Raw genomic sequence first — 18,183 nt, 5'->3', positions numbered from 1 at the left:
CCATAATAAACCATGAAGCACACTGGCTACCCTTCCCCAACCCGATGGCTTTATTTCATTTGCTATTGTAGGTTTCTCTGTTTCTCAGAAATACAAGTGAAGCTAGAATGATGACAGATGGGAATCAGAAAATTAATGGAAGAGTCCCCTAAACTATCTCATTCCAAATGATCTAAAAATTCTTTGTTCTGGTTGGTAACAGGAACTGAGTAAACTCTTACAACTATTAGTGGATCCCCATAAAAAATATATGTGTTTCATATGCTTGATATGATATAATTTTTTTCATAGATCATAATATCTGGGCCCCTAGAAATACAAATAAAAGAAGCAAGAAGCCTACAGTCCTAGAATTCCAAGAATTACTGGTAGGGGAAAGAGTTTAGAGTGCAAAATGGCACTCAATTGCTGGAGCTAAGCCTATGTTTATAATTCTGAAAATTATTTATATAATATTAGTATGTAAAATATCATGTTTCACCAGTGTCTACAGAATTAGTTTACAGCAAAGGAAAAATCATAAATTTTAAAGTCATCTTAAACTATATGCCCATTCCTTGGAGTATGGACATAATGCAAGTTATTTATTGTTAATGTCAGCAAACTATTTCTCTCTGAAAGATAGGGATTTATCTGTCTGAGGTATATGTTAGGAGATGAAATGAGAGGCTGTGATTAGGGGAAGCACATGGATACATGTGTTGGAATGAGTCCACATAGCTGTATTACTTGAATTTTTGCCTTTCCTGGTATAACTGCAGCTGAACAGTCTTTAGGAACTGTGTGGTTCTTCCTTTATCTTCTCCAACAGCATTACTCACCTTCAGGTCCCGATGGACTACGCCCATCTGATGGCAGTGTAGCACAGCCTCCAGGATCTGCTGAATGCAATGACTGCATGCAAACACCAGGGGGCGTGTGTTAGTTCCAAGCTTACACTCACTGTCTGTATACCCTCAGAGAGACCGGGTTAAAGAGCAAAGGGAGAAGACAACTAGTGTTGAATTTATCTCCTTCAGCCATAGTAACACATTGCTCAAGAAGAGTGACTACTACCACGGAACAATCAGGATATTGCCAGCTGTGAGCCATGATGTGTATTAACTTGTTCTAAAAAGATCCATTTGGACAATATCTCATTTTGTTCTGGAGCTCATTTCCTGGTTATAAATTCTTCCAGGAAATGAACTGGAACACAAATATAATCTTGTAGTTGTTGTGCTCTGCTGCTATTCCACACACACACACAAACTCTTTCCCATTTTTACAGTATTGTTCTAAAAGTTGTCCTGTTAGCACACAAGACACCATTAGGTTTAAATGAGGACACACAATGCATTTTTGACAACCGCAGCGTCTTGTGCTGAAGACTAGCTGGCAATTGTTACCCCTTGCCTAGGGTTCATCAGGCTCAAATGAGCAATGTGTGGCCAGTTGTCCTGCTTCAGCAACCCATGGTCTCAGAACAGAAGTGGTGTGTAAATCTACAGGCAGACATACATCACAGGCCAAGTTCATTCCGGGTCAATGGTGGACAGTTCAGGAAAGCCTGCCCTCAAACCAACTCTGGTAATTTATTGCTTGGAAACATAGCAGGTTGTATTGGCGCTGCCCTTCCCTTCCTGCTATGATGTATATTTAGCCTGTAGACGAGCAGACTGAAGAGGCATCATGCATTGTCATCTCATTATTGACGTCAAGAAAAAGTCGGGAAAGGCACTGGAGACACCATGTTCAATACCCCCCCACCTCTGCCCTTTCCCCAGAAAAACAAAACAGAATAAAACCAAAGAAACTTCTTTGATTCAGATTTACGGACTCCATATACTGACCTTCAGGTCCCTGTGAACTATGCCATTTAGGTGACAATGATTTACACTCTCTAGAATCTGTTGTATACAATGACTGCAAAGATACAAGGGTAGAATGGAAGGGAGAACATTTTAAAGGCACATAATCACATTGGATACAAAATAAAATGAAGGTTCAAACGAAACAAAACAAACAAATGAAATTATATTTATTCACACTTTTCTTAGCTTTACGCAGGGATTAAATAATGTTGAATAAAGCTAATTCTGATTTTTAGTAAAATGACATCCAACATATAATTTGTGACATATTCAGACAAAACAATTTAAGCTGTGTTTCTTCTTGCTAGTCTACAGATTAAGTCATTTGTTATAGATGTCAGGATCTCCATAGTCAGGAAGAAAATTTGATGTTTAGTTCCCAAAATGTCCTGGGAAGATTAGCCAGAGACATAAAATTTCCATGTGTTTGTCATACACAATCTAAACTGTTTAAGATCTGAGGTCACAATTAAACATGTTGAAACAAGAGGGTAAACACAGATGAAGTGGTAGGTGAAACAGGGATTTTTTTAAAAAAAGGGAAGGACACATGTACCAGTGATTTAGAAGGGGTGTCTCTTGTATAACACAGGAATAAGAAAATGAATTCAAACTCCAAGAGGGCAGGGGAATCCAGAGAAGACCCATGACATAAAATAAACCTCTTTCATCATAAGAAGACTCTGGGGGAAGGGCTAAGGAGTTTGCAAATAGGGTTAAGATCCCCTGGAGACTGGTAATTGTTAAATCTATTTCTATACCCTTTAGTGAAGGAAGTTTTACTTATTACCACATTAAAATGCACCATTGATGCTATCCTTATTAGAAGCTTACTGATATCAAATCAATTAAATCAGACATAAGAAATTTTTTGACTGAGAGCTGCACGACCCCAGTAAGGTGCCACCTGGCACCCAATAACGCAGAACACACCTTCACTGAGCAGGTCAAACCCGAGCATAAACAAAAGGGCATTTGCTTAGTCAAGGAAAAAGTGCACGACCTGATAAGAACATTTTCAGTCACTTGGTGTGTAACATAATGATACTCTACAGGAACTGAAAAAGACCAAGCACTGTCTAATTTTTAACAATACATATATCAAAACACCCATGATCATTGTGATTTTTTGGTACCAAATCTAATGATACGGCCACTAGGACAGACTCGAACTGGAGGTGTCAACTACATGGAATGCTTGATAATTACTCCTAAGTTTTTAACTGTGTGGTTCTTTTATCACAATGTGAATTCCACACAGTCTTTTGGAACATTTCTGTTTTATCTAACCACTAAAATAGCTTATTTGGTTTATGGCCAAAATTAAGAAGCAATGATTCATGCTAAATTAATTTCACTACTCTTTATTATTAAGGATGGATTTCATGCCTGAGCTCTTGAGGGCTAGTGAGAAAACAAAGTTTAAAAATGTGAGGAGACAGATTCTTGATGCTTATTATATATAGGGATAGAATTAGTCTTGATTTCTTGTGGGATCTCTATCCTAAAAACTATTCTACAGTTAATTCCCCAACTAATGCAGGCAACACATATGAAACGGCCCAACCTGTGGGTTTTTTCCTGTTAATCTGTTACTGCTTGCCAAGAGTTAAAACAGTCTCGAGCACCGCACTTCAACCACAAGTTTTCAAACAGAACATGTTTATCATAACTTAGAAAGGCAAAGTAGGGAAAATTTCCTTTAAAAGTCTTTTCACTCTTTAGATTTACTTATTTTATGTGTATAAGTGTTTGTCTGCGTGTGCACATGTGTGCTTGGTGCCCATAGATGTAAGAAGAAAGCTTTGAATCTCTGTAAGTGGAGTTCGGGGTGTTTGTGGGCCACTATGTGGGTTCTGGGAACAAAACCAGGGACAGACTTCTGCAAGAGCAACAGGTGCTCTTAACTGTTAAAGTGTCTCTTCAGCCCCAAACTCCCTTTCTTAATTGAGATTATTGGTCCTGCTTGGCAAATAGCTATTCTAGAACTGCTCTAGGTCCATTTTCTAGTGACAAATGTATTTGAATACACTGAGCAGCTAAGGATTTACTCGATGTAGTAAAGATCAAACAGAACTTTCTATTGACTTTGACAGCAAAACATACACTACAAATTAAAAGTATAGTCATGTACAGTCAGATGTACAGAATACCATAAAAATTAGTATTAAGACAAGAAAACGTGGTGGTATAAAACCAAGAAAAATCAGAAATTGAAAGCTGAGATTTTTGAAAAATAATGTATTTATTTCTATTTTTATTTTAAGACAGTGTCTCAACTATATAGCACAGGAATATAGCTGGCCTGGAATTCTTGACCTTCTGGCCTCCATCTGCAAAGGGCTGGGGTTACAGGCAGGCACCACAACTTATGTAAAAGGTGAGCTCTTACATATCATGTGCTACTTTGGAGGTATGAGGAATCTCAACATCAGCTGAGTGTCACTGAGAGTCCCTATACTGCTACAACTTTGGGAAACCTGGAAAGCAGTCGGGATGGGACAGATGGCCATTTATTTAACTTTCATAGCATCAATTATGTTATGATGAGTTAATTGCTCTTCATCAGTTTTTTCAGTGTAAGTAAAAGCTATAGTATACAGAAGGAAAATTAACATCATCAAGTCTAAACAGGTCTACGGAAGTAAATTAATGCAATTTTACTCCCCAAAATGTCTTTGAGTAGTGTAGGAACTTAAAATGGGATAAAATGCTGGCCCTTTATAAAATTTCCATGAAAAAATTTGCTAATTAATAAAATCAGGAAGTTACTTGCGAACTCTCAGAAATAGAAAAATAAATGCTTTTCACATCAGCATTTCAAAGGCTTTAATGCAATGTCCCAAGTGTTACATGCTAATATAAACACTCTAGAGGGGCCCCTGAGGCCTTCTGCAGCCTGGTTCCCTTTGCTGACTAGAAGTGTGTTGTACTATGGAACTTCTTGTGGTAACAGAAACACTCTGTCCTACTAGCACTCACCAGCCACTGTGGCTATCAGGCCTTCACAACATGGAAGCTCAAGGGGAGGTTGATTAAAAATAAGATTTAAAACAGACCTATACTTTTTCCTTTTTCTAAAAGTCATCCCAGAAATCTTCAGAGGAGAGAAACTTCTGTGATAAAGGACTCATCATAAAGAGAATCCAGGGTGGTAATATGAGATTCTCATAATGGCTGGTCATGATATACTCAAATCTTTACGTACAATATAGAACAAGTGTCAGAGATGGAATGGTGAGCCTTTATCTTTCTCAGGGCAAGCGACTTACCTGGCATCAGCTTCACTATAATATTCTCTCGCCACAATGTCTTCAAACAGTTCCCCTCCAGTAACTCTGTGGAAACAAGAGAAACACATTTTAAAAAAAATAGGAAGAAAAGAATTAGGCATCAGTAAGTTTATAATGTTCATACCGATTTCTTTTCCTTGTATTATTTTTCAATAATAAGTTAAACCCAACTATTTTAAAACATTATGCCATTTAGTATCTAAGCACTCAAATTTGTGTTATCAATGGATCCAGAGGTCACACATTTTCTGTAGATATATACAGCAAAATCTTCTACATAAAATGGTTTCTAAGAAAGTCTTCATTTTAGTTTTATAGATATTGATTGAGGTCTGACAAAAATGCATGGCATACCTTAGCAACATTTTATGAACAAAAAGATATATACATGAATGCTAACTAAGTAGTTTAAAAGAAACTCTGAAGGCTGTAACTGTGTATCTCATTAGTTTTTTTTTGTGTGTGTGTTTATCATTAACATGTATTTTTTCCTTTGGAAAGATACACAAAGAAATAATTTTCTAATATTTATTTCTAATATTCTAATATTTATCATATAACATTGATAAATAATTTATATTATGTTAAATCAGGGGCATTTCTTGATATTGGAAAGAGTTTCCCTTGTTTAATACAACAAATATTATTACATTTGTGTATGTGTGCACATACATATTTGCATGTTGTAGGTTAATTCTAGAAGAAAAATTCTTACCAGTAAAAATTTTCAGGTCAAAGAGCATCCATTTAAATTGTGGGGAGAAGACAAGGCAAGCTGCCTTCCAAAATGGTTTACTCCCAAATTGGGAAGATGCCCACAGGTTAAATCATTCCTAGTATTTGTTACAATTAGTGAAAATATCTAACTAGTAAAAAACTGTTATATCACATCAATATGAATTCCTTTACTATTGGTGAAGTGGCTCTTCTAATAATATTTATGCCTGAGTCCTTCTCCCATTATGCTGTGTTTGGGTTTTAAGAGACCATTTCAGCTTTGGGGGTCCTTGTCTTAACTAATATCTGCTGAGCTAGTGTTTTTATACAGTGTATCACTCGGTGTAAAAAGCCTTAGGCTAGCTTATGAAGCTTCACAATTGGGGTAGTCAGGTTTATTCTTGATAAAATGGAAGCCAGTGACTACAGAGCATCCAGCACAGACCGGATCACATACTGCATAGCAAAGCTCTCAGGCACTGCCCAGCACAGTCTTTCCAGTACACACTGCCAATCATAGGCCTACAACCTTTGGGAAGGCATCACCTGATGGCATAAAGTCTTGTGCATGATCTTAGACCCGAATACTACCTTCCTTTTGTTCTCTCCATTGCCTGCTTGGCTTCTCATGTTCCAGGACATCACAGAAGGACTGTACCCTCCAGATAGCAGCACTCATACTCTACAGACTGGGCAGTAAATCTGTATGTATATCTGAACACTTGTGCAACTTTCTTTCCTTTCCACTGAATTCTGAATTCTTCAAGGTCCTGCAGTGTGAGTGCCATTTTTTCCAATCACTATTTTCACATAAAAGTATACTGAAAATGATTATGTAAATTTCTAGGTAGTTTTTTTTCTCCTTGAGAACCATGGTACCTGTAATATAATTCATTAACATACTTATTTTTCTGTCTACTAGAATGTCTAATAATCCAGTTATAAATGTGCCCTAGATAAAATTAATATAAAATGATAGGACACAAAAGCATTTCTTTTTTTTTTTCCCACAAAAGCACTTCTTGCAAATCTTTTACTATTGTAAATTAAAGCTTTGGTGAGATTTCTTCCTGCATTATGATCAAGGGTGATAGAATTATGCTTTTATTTATATATTTTTTATGTCTATGCTTACAACTTGATTGTTAAAGTTGCAACAATCAACAATCTAAACACTCATTAGAAAATCTAGGAGCTGGTATTATAGCTCAGTGGTAAGACACATGCTCAGCATGTGTGGAGCCCTGGGTTCAAAAAGAAAAAGATGAAAGACAAAAAGCACAAACAAACTAAAAAGCTTGTTTCTGTTAATAAAATCTAGCCAGCATTTGTTACATTAGTTACCCCCCCCCCCCCCCGCCTGCCGCATGGACACAAAATACCTGCTTACTTAATAACTGTTTGAACAATAGCCAAATTAACTAACTGAGAAGATTACACTCTGTGTGCCATTTACTTTAAGTCAGTCCTTTACATGGGCTTAGGAAATGGGGTGTGGCATCATCATACACTAAAGGTTGTCTATTTCCTGCAATGAATTTTATTTATTAAGGGATCTGTACTTAAAGGGGAATATTAAAGAGTCAGAGGAGCTTACACTCTGGTCATCTTTGGTGAACTATAACAGCTTTAAGCAGTTATAGCTTTTTTAAGAACTGAAGAATGTTTTTGAGGGGTGTTGGGATACAAACTCAGTACCCTGCACATGCTACGTATGCATTCCACTATTATTCCATCCTCTGCCAGATGGTGTGCTTTTCATGTTGAGTTTAGCTTGTAGACTTAGCTTGTCTCTGATAGCATTCTTTTTCATCTTTCCACGCTCATTCTTTATACTACTTTATAAAATAGTTTCCTGTAAATGAAACCACATCATCCTTTCAACATCATGTATGACAAATGTCTACAAAAGTAAAAAAAAAAAAGGAAGTTACAGCAAAATATACTGTCCTAACGAGAAACTGTTGTCATACTTGCATTATTGTTCAATGGAGCACAAAATTAAGCTATTGCAGTTTTGAAAAATTTTAGAGAGACATGTAAAATTTCATAATGCCACAAATTAATTCTGTTTCATGAATAAACTGTTAGATTAATTAACCAATTAAACTTTTGTGAATAAAATAGTGCCAGAGTTCTGCTATGATCTGAAGCATATCAATTATAGGTTTGAAGCATTAATTACTGTTTATAAATCTTAAAAATATTAAGACTTACAGGGAAAAAGGATAATTTACTACTCAAAACAGGAGGTTCTGAGTATAAAATAGATAAATATTTGCTATTTGTATTATTTATAGTGATTTTGGTTCATGCTGTATTACTCTTCAGAATTAATTTTTCTTTTGCTTCTAGTCTATATATTTACCTAGAAATGATCAAAAGTGATTTCATCTTGAATGAAACATTTATAAAATTCATGAATAATATAGCTCTGACAACGAGGTTAGACAGCTGGAGCAGTTCAAGATGGGGCTCCACAAGACAAAGTAATGCCACAGTGACCCAAAGGGCAGACTTGGAGATCAGAACTGGTTCCCAGTGTGGTAGAGGGAAAGCCAGGAGTCTTGGACTGGAGTTGGAAAACAGGAAGCATCATCAGGGCTCAGCTATGCACAGGGAAGAGGCGTCATGTTAAAGCAAGACCAGAATCCTCACCAAGCATAAGAAGTGGTCACATTAAGTGCAAAGCTGAAGGGTGAACCCCTTGAGTTCCGGCCAACAAACCTGAAATTCAAGACTGCAAACATGAGTTCTCTAACTGAGAGACAAACAATTACCACACATCAGCTTTGTTTACTGGTGTATTTTTCTTCCCCTTGCACTTCGGTGTCTGGTGTTGTTTCATCTAAGTGACTACTGCAGAAGTGTGAGCGTGGCAGCTGTGACTGTGACACATGCATCTGTCTGCATGACACCCAGCATACTGCTTTCCACACCGTTGAACAGTAAACGCCGATAGTCACTGGTACTTCCCTGTGCGCAGTGGATTCAATATCTTTTCCCTTGTGTATGGAGAAATCCAAACCCCTTATGTGACCACATTCATTCGTTCAGAAGGTCACCAGGGTAGAATGCTTTAAAAGGTGTTACAGAGCTCTCTTCCTCTCCCTCCTTCTCAGCCTAAGAAGATGTAATAAGAAGTCAATCACATGCGAGATGAAAGGAGCTGGGGTCACAGTCCGTTCAGGTTAGCCCCTGATCTCATACTTCCTCTGCAGAAACAGCTGAGGTAAATGTTTGTTGTTCAAGCCACCCAGACACCTGGACAAAGTGCTGCCTCGGTCTCTCCAAACGGCAAAATGACTCTGTGAGGTAGGTATGAGACTGCTTATACGTTAAAAAATGAAAAAACCAAGTAATGAAGAGAAAGGCCTTTTCCAAAAACACTGCTAAAAGGGGGACTTGTTTTATTTTGTTTGTTTCCCCCTTGGGTGGAACTTGGAGAGGAGGCTATCTCTGGAAGTGCACAGGATCCTTTGAAAGACTTGGTAGAATCTTTATGTTAAGAAGAGTACTCAATGACCTTTAACCTTCTGATTGAGGTCAGCTCATTGGACTGTGAGTGAAAGCTAGAGAATAGTCACTGGTCAGACTAAAGCTGATGAGAATTTATTTCATGCATCTGTCCCTAACATGGCAAAACTGTCAGCCCATTCCCCACGCTGAGTGCCAACAATACTACAGAATCATGTGTTACATAAGTACCAATGTGTTAATCCCACCTAATCCCAGTTACCTCAATAAGCCCCCCAGAGACTTCCAAAGAACCACTGAGCAAAGGGAGCAAAGTCTGTAGAGATTCAATGGGAAAGGTAAGATCTCAGATGTTGACTAAATCCAGCCAACCACTTGGAATAAGAATCTTTTAGGCAGAGCATGGAAAGGAGACATTGTATGTTCACCATTATACATAGTGTCTGGCTAGCCTTCAGAGGTAAGTTAATAAACATTTACTGAAAGTTGCAGAATATAAAAAAAAATGGACAGAAATCAGTACTTGTCTGTATACCAATAATGAATATGGTGAGAATGAAATCAGGAAAACATCCCATTCATGATAGCCTTACTCTCTGAAAAGAGGATTAAATCAGCAACCAACAACAAACATTCCAAACTTATCTAGAAATAAACCTAACCAAAAAGATGGAAGATTTTTACACTGAAAACTACTAAGCACTTAAGAAAGCCATTGAAGATGACACTAGAAGATGAAAAGACATCCCATGTTTGTGGGTTGTAGGAATTAACATTGTGAAAATAGTTACCTTACCCAAAGTTATCTATATATTAAATTCAATCCCCATTAGAATTTCAATAAAACTCTTCACAGCAGGAGATAAAACAATCCTAACATTCACAAGGAACCACTGAAAACCTCAAATAGAAAAAAAATAACTGTGAGAAATATCATAATACCAGACTTCAAATTATACTACAAAGCCATAGTTACAAAACATCAGGGTAGTAGCACAAATAAAAGCACGTAGTAGATCATCTGATGAAATAGAGTGCTCAGAAATAAGCCCACACAGCTGCTGTGTTCTAACTGTTGATGAAAGCACCAAGCCACACATTAAAGAAGAGAAAGCCTCTTCAGTGGATTGGAAAGGTGAAATCTTTACCTCTTAACCAGCATAAAAATCAGCTCAGACAAAATGGATCAAACACCTTAATGTTAGACCTGAAATTTTGAATCTAGTAGGAAAAACACTTTCATATATAGTCAACAACTTTCAGAATAAGAGGCGAAAGCTCGGATAATAACAGCGAGAGTTGACAAATGAGATTGGTATCAAAATAAAAATCTTCCACACAGAAAAGAAACACTATAGTGAACAGGTAGCCCACCAGATGGGAAAAAAAAACTTGTGCCAACTATTTATTTGACCAGGGATCAATATCCAGGATATGTAAAATTAAACACCTAAAACACAAGTAATCCAATCAATGAATGAACAAATGAACTGAACAGGGAGTTCTTAAAGGAAGGACAAATGGCCAATAAATGCATTAAAGAAATGCTTAATACTTTTAGTCATGAAGGAAATGCAAATAATGTTACAGGGAGGACTGGGAAGCTGGCTCAGCGGCTCAGATGATGTGGTGTTTGTCTTGCAAATGTGTGGAAAAGATTTCCATCCTAGGAACCCACTTGTGCTCTCAGAGATTAGGAGGCAGAGACAGGTCAGTGAGAGACACTGGCCTATTTGTTGATCTCTAGGCCACCTGAGTTTGTCTTCTGGCCTCTACAATCATGTAGGTCTTCATTTGCACATGGGCAAACATGCACATACACACTTAGATTGAAATTTCTTCTCATTCTAGTCAGAATGGCTATCATTAAAAAAAAAAAACATTGTATGTGGCTTCAAACCAGTTTCTACTTGAAGGCAGTTGTCACATGTCTCATGTATTATACTTTCCAAATATGCTTCTCAAAAAAGTTTTGAAATGGAAAAAAATTGAAATTGGTCTAGCTACTGTGTTAATCAATATGGAAGTTCCTTAGAAAATGAAAACTAGAACTAACTACCATATAATCCAGCTAGATCATTCTTGGATATCTGCTCAAAAGAGTAAAACTCACAGAGACACATCTGTGTTTAATGCTACAATAGTCACAATAGATAAGGCATGGAATCAGCTTAGATGTCTGTCAGAGATGAATAATGGAGAAACATGAACACAGGCATGTGCACATGCATACATGCGTACACACAATCAAATATTATTCAGACATAAATAAAAATAGAATTATGTGATTTGCAGGAAAAATGGATAGGACTGGAGATCACCTAGAGCAAAATAATCTAGGGTCAGACAAGTATTTCAAATTTTCTCTCAAAGTTCATCTATGAATGTCATGTCTGACTGTAAATGCAGAAATTTTTTTATATTCAATATAGGATACATGTTTAGATTAGAGATTAAGATGAGAAAAACATGTTCTATGATGCTGGGGAAAAATTAGCTGCTTATATTTCATTTTTTGATGAACTCATGTCTCTTGTAATATAACTCAATACAGAGAGCAAGAATACTTTTATTCTCAATGACTCTTTGAAACATGGCCTATTTTGTATGTTTAGAGAATTTCAATGTTCTCAGTCAACAATCAGAATTTTCACATCTATCAAGCAATGTCACTGGCCAAGGTCAGAATCAGGTGTGCCTGCCTGTACTATACCAGCTGCAGTAGCAGGTGTGGTAGTCCCACACAAGCCAAATAGGAAGGTATTGAACACACAGGTCTAGCTTCACCACCAATACCTTTCCCAGTCAAGATCAGCTCTGTATGGAAGATATTTAATAACTGAATCCCTAGCATTCTATGATACCTCAGAAGTAGTAGGTAACCTGAGGGTGTCCAGATAAGCTGCTCATCATGGATGTTAAGTATGGTGATGGAAATCAAAAGGGCCACAGAGACAGAGTGGAGACATGGCTCAGAGGTTAAGAGCACATACCACTCCAGCAGAAGACCTCAGTTCAGTTCCCAGAGCCTATGTTGCTCAATGATTCTATGTTGGTCATTGCATGGCCAAGCCTCTGAGGGCACTTGCATTCGTGTATACATGCCCCCACACAGACATACATATGCATAACTAAAACTAATAACACCTTTTTTTAAAGGCCACAGGTTTTCTTTAATAGTCCAATGCCTTTTTAACTGATCTTTGTATGGGGCAATGTGCTGAGTCGTACTAAGGATTACAGTGGACATGATCTAACTAGGACACAGTCCGTTGGAGTTGTTCTGTACAAACACCCAGCTTAGTCCAGGAGAGAGGCAACAAGGTGAAGGGATAGGTTATGTGAAATTAAAATTGAAACTATATGTATGGGCATATACATATAACCCTCTTGAGGCTGCTGAATAGAGAAGTAAAGTAAAACGACAAGGGCACCTAGTACTGCTTTCTTGCCTGATACTTGACTCTTGGACATGTACCTTTCAGCCCTGGCTGACCCGGAACTCAAGGATTTTTCTGTCACTGCTTCCCAAGTGCTGCAATCACAGGCATGCACAGCCATACCTAACCCATCCTTGTTCATTTCATTCTAATATATTTCTGATGACTTTTGTATCTTCCTTCAGTTCTAAAACCCACCCCAACTCTTAATTCTTATCTCAGCTCTTTCTTAAATGTGTGAAAGACCACTACCCAAGAGTTCACTTTCTTAAATTTTTTTTTCTGACTCTGTCCAATACAGAGCACAGAAGAAAAATGTGACTGTTTACCACAATTAAGAGTATATGGATTAAAGCAAAAGAAAAGAGAAGAAATGTGTTACTTTTTCTATTAGTAAGACTAAGCTTTTAAGAAAGGTTTATGCAGTTGGAAGATTTCCTGTGTCCCAGCCTGGTCCGTGGTCAGGACAAATCTCTCACCCACAGTCCCACAGCCTTTTATAAAATAATCACACAGAGTCTTAATATTAATTATTACTGCTTGGCCATTTGCTTAGGCTTATTACTGACTAGCTCTTATACTTAAATTAACCCATAATTCTTATCTATGTTTATCCATGTGGCTTGGTACCTTTTCTCAGTTCTGCCTTCACATCTTGCTTCCTCTGTGTCTAACTGGCAACTCCTGACTCTGCTCTCCTCTTTCCAGAATTATCCTTGTGTGCTTATCCCACCTATATTTCCTACCTGGCTACTGGCCAATCAGCGTTTTATTTATCAACCAATCAGAGCAACACACATATTCAGAGATTACAGAACGACATCCCCAGCAGGTTTATTTTTACTAGCTTATTTATTATTATGTCCATGAATCTCTGTGTGTACATGCATGTGCATGCAGGTGCTCAGACCACAAAAATAAAGAGGAAGAGAGGAAGGCAGAGATGATGACTTCACTAGTTTTTAATATAGATAATCCATTAAGACAAATTTAACATTTATAGTCACAACTTCCTACTTCATCTATCCAAGCTAACTGCACATACTATTCAGTTTGCTATTCTTTACATATTTATAACATGTTGTTGTACAATATACATATTTATAATATATTGTTATATATCAACATTTTTCTAATTTACTATCAAACATATACACACATACCCAAATCTTACTTGTAAAGTAGTAATTTTTACACTAATTCTGTTACTGTCAAAGCTGCTAGACAGTATCTGTAAATGGGAGCTTGGCTATGCTAATGGACGAGCACCAAGAACTGAGTTATGAATTCTATTAGGAAACCTAGGGAGGCTGAGCAAAATAACGAATGCAAATGTTTCTTAGGGACATAATTTAAAGCAAAGGTCTGTTTCTGAAGTCGGAATACTTAAGGCCTAGCAAATTCCAAATTAGACATTCATCCTGTTTTTGAGGAAGTATACATCACTGTAAGCAAATGTGTCTCATCTAATACTCATCCTTTTAGCGCGATGAATATGGAAAATGAATACCCATGGCTCTCTCTGCATGGACAGGCTGAGGAACAACTGGTACACTGTCCTGAGGACAAGCCAGCCAGCCAGCAAGGACCCAATTCCTGTCCCTCTTGGTCACTTACTACAGATTAGTCAGAATCCTTGTTATTCCCACCATTTTAAATGTCTCACAGAGGGTTCTAGAACATCGCCCTCTCAAAGTCATACTGTACATGGAATAATCAAAAACAAACAAAAGAAACAGAGCAAAACAAACAACCTAGGGGGTGTGATAAATTCACAAAGACTAAGAGAAGAACTGAGAAACAAGGAATTATTCCATGGGTGTCTGAGTCTCCTTCAAGGAGAAGGTGTGACCCTGTTCCAGGGTGACCCACCCTGTAGACACAAAGAGCTGGCTTCACAGAAACAGCTCGGGGAGGACATGGGCAAAAGGGAACAAAATGATTGTAAATTGGAGTCTCTGAGGTCTTCCTACTAAAGAGCATTCAAGAAACTGCATTCTCCCAAATGCTTCCAGCTTCCTACTTTCTACCAACAATTTTTCTGGCATGTGCAAGTAGCTGTGCTTCCGTAGAAAGTTCATTTTCAGTATCATGTTTCCTCTTTGTTGTGAATAAAAGCTTAAATCGATCAAGACATTGACAGATTAATTTTCACATAGAAGTACAGAGACAATGCTTCCTGAAGGGATGCCTGGGGAGCAATTTCATTTTTAAATATCAATCAAGAGGAGCACTTGTTTTATTTCCAAGCTTTTGATTTACTCAATAACAAATTAGTGACTTAGTAGCTATTTCTAGGATTGACATCGATATATGTCCACATAATTCCTGTGCTGCAGCCTGAGTGTGCTCAGAAAATGGATTTGTTGTTTTCAAAGACATTTTAGTTGTCTGTATGGAAAACTACTAAATCGCATGGTCTATTGCATGGGCATTTGCACACACATTCACATGTAAGCGCGCACACACATACCTTCTTTTTTTTTTTTTTTTTTTTTTTTTTTTTTTTTTTTTTTTGGTTTTCCGAGACAGGGTTTCTCTGTGTAGCTTTGCGCCTTTCCTGGAGCTCACTTGGTAGCCCAGGCTGGCCTCGAACTCACAGAGATCCGCCTGGCTCTGCCTCCCGAGTGCTGGGATTAAAGGCGTGCGCCACCACCGCCCGGCTCACATACCTTCTTAATAAGGGTAAAAAGTCATATTTTCACAGGTAATTTCATGACTTTTACTGGTTACAGAAGGTGCAATAAACTTCAAAATAAAAAAATAAGTATTGCAATAATGTTACATTATTTCGAAGCTAATTAGAAAAGAGAAGGTTGGTCTTAAATATGGATTTCTCTAAGAAAATGGAGCATTACTTCCTTTAAATAAAGGTAATAGAGAGCTTTGTCTTCTTCAGCAATTAAAAGTTCTACCAGAGTTCCATTAAGAAATAGCTGAGTATCAGCCTGCCACATTCAAAGTCTTTCTAATTATTATCATTTGAAGAATTATTGGGTTTGCTTGTTGGCTTGGTTGGAAGGAGGGATGAAGGCAGGGAGGGAGAAGGTGGGGAGAGGGAGAGAGAGAACATTAATCTCAGTGGGTAGAGAGGTGAGGAGGATCTGGAAGGAATTGAGGGAGGGGAAACATGATACAAAATATATTGTATGAAATTTTTTTTCAATTATAAAATTGTATGTTCCCTATAAGGGATCAGACATAGCTTATTGTCTTCAAATTATCCGATTTTCTCAACTGAACTCCCTACACATTTGTGTGCATGGTGTATGTGTGTGCCTGTGTATGTATTTTCTGTAGGGTATTTGTGTGTGCACGTGGAGGCCAGAGTTTGAACCAGGGTATCTTCCTCAAGCACTCTCCCCATTATTTTCTGACTCGGGGTCTGTTGCTGATGCCAGAGTGGCTGGACAGAAAGCACCAGATCCTCCTTTCTCTGTCTAACCATGCTCATATGAATGCACTACTGTGCCCAGCTTTTTATACTCACTGGACTAAGGAACCGTCTTCCCAGGCCTCCAAGCAGATGTTCTCTTACAGTAATGAAAAAAGTAACAGATTTTATTACTCCATTGCTACTTACAAAGATCTATGTGGCTAGAGATTTCTCTAAATTTTTATAGTTATAAAGATGTAAATGTGCTTGATTTTAACAATTAACTTGTTCATAGGTGTTTGTGTGTGTGTGAAAATGATTGCTGCTTACATACAAGCTTCTCTATTAGGAAGTAAACGTTTTATAAAATAGACTATGTTCTTCACTTATTACACAATTTCTTCATTCACTCTGCACAGAATTAGTGGTTTTGTCACCACTCAACCATTAAAAAATAACCTTCAGCAATGAGTTCAAACATGAAATGCATTCACACTTACACAGCAAGCATAGTATTTTAGTCATCGTTACTGACAGCAGCTAATCCCTGGAATGCAGACGTTAAGTTACTACAGATCAAATCAGACGGCATGATAACAAATGGCAGTGTGAGCCCTGCATCAGTATATGCATGCTGAAGGGCCCCTGTGTGGAGTTTCACTTTGCTAAGGGCTGTTACATTCTGTCTCGCTCCTGGCTCTTCCTGTATCATTCTTTCCCTCTTCCCATGTCCAACACTATAGGGACAGGATGTAACTGAGCCTTATAAAGCAAAGCTCAGAATGTTTCAGTTCTTTGTCACATTCCACATCTAAGATGGTGAGCTGACAGATGCATAGATGATGATGGCCATCCCACACACCTTTAGTATTGGATAAGGAAAGATGAACCTATAAAGTGGGGAGGTGGCAGAACCCTACTCCACCTGATAACCTACAAGATGTGTGTGTGCAGCTGCTTTGTTCAAGTCTGGATAGAGTGTGTCTGTAGTCATCTACCATTCTATGAGGCACAATGAGAACAAACAACTCAGGCACAGTATCACGTCCACAGGAACAAGAATCATGCTCTTCATCAGGAAATTCCAACAATAGTACTTCTTGAGAAAAAAGGGGGGTGAGTTGAAAAGAGTACAGATTATGACACTATTGGAGGACCCTAACATCACATCTAACAATTCCCTCAAGAATCTGTGCAACAGGATTAAATGGGACCTCACAAAGCTAAAATGCTTCTGTAGAGGACATCGTGATCCGAGCAAAGGGGCAGCCGACAGTATAGAAAAACAATCTTCATCTAATAGAGGAAGAACAGAAGTAAGCTAAACACTCATCATTGCAAACTGATTTAGTGATTATGATACAGCACAACGAGACATTATGCTGACACTAACATGATTATGAGGATCATTTAGAACCATGAAATATGTGTTTACAATAGAAGTACAAGTATTAAAATACAAGCTAGTACATATATATATATATACATATATCATCATATATGTACATCTATCTATCTATCTATCTATCTATCTATCTATCTATCTATCTGTCTATCTATCTGATTGGAAATGTGAATAATATGAATTTTCTCATTTATAAAACACTTTTCTCCATCCACGTCTATGCCGTTTGCCATGTTACTATTGCTAAAAGGCAAACTGACCATGCCATGGTCCTGCTTAAAACATTTACATGGATACTCATTCCTAAGTCAGTGATAGTATAAGGTGTATTTGCATCTATGTGCCTCATGTGCAATTTAAAGGCATCAGTGCCTTCACCTTCAAAAGCATAAGACTTTCCTACAGTACAAATTTTACTGCAACATAATACATCATCATGATCTAACTCATTTGCTCATCTGTTTAGACAGGGGCTGGCTTCGTTGACCAAGCTGTTCGGGAAATTGAAGCAGAACGCACATGTCAGTCACGTGCCACCATGCCCAGCCTCATGCATTTCTTTGTAATGCAATTCCCAGCTAACCATCCCGAAGCAACCTTATTATTATAAAGGATGTTATTG

The 18,183-nt window shown here is 37.7% G+C and overlaps 1 protein-coding gene across 14 annotated transcripts in view; it reads right to left on the bottom strand.

Annotated features, from left to right (window-relative positions):
• Camk2d (calcium/calmodulin dependent protein kinase II delta) overlaps positions 1-18,183 on the bottom strand; it is a 257,681-nt gene that overhangs the window by 77,648 nt on the left and 161,850 nt on the right. For 12 of the 14 annotated variants that reach the window (XM_006970402.4, XM_015993241.3, XM_015993259.3 and 9 more), the window contains exons 5-6: positions 5,126-5,191; positions 1,833-1,905 (exon numbers count right to left, since the gene is read on the bottom strand). In XM_006970402.4, the coding sequence (XP_006970464.1) occupies positions 1,833-1,905; positions 5,126-5,191 (139 nt within the window). Of the gene's footprint in view, positions 1-821; positions 895-1,832; positions 1,906-5,125; positions 5,192-18,183 lie in introns of all 14 variants that reach the window. The other 2 variants (XM_076574928.1, XM_076574929.1) reach the window with 1 other exon arrangement.

This window comes from Peromyscus maniculatus, chromosome 6 (genome assembly GCF_049852395.1).
Source record: "Peromyscus maniculatus bairdii isolate BWxNUB_F1_BW_parent chromosome 6, HU_Pman_BW_mat_3.1, whole genome shotgun sequence".
NCBI lineage: Eukaryota > Metazoa > Chordata > Mammalia > Rodentia > Cricetidae > Peromyscus > Peromyscus maniculatus.
This window is presented reverse-complemented; position numbering and strand designations above follow the sequence as displayed.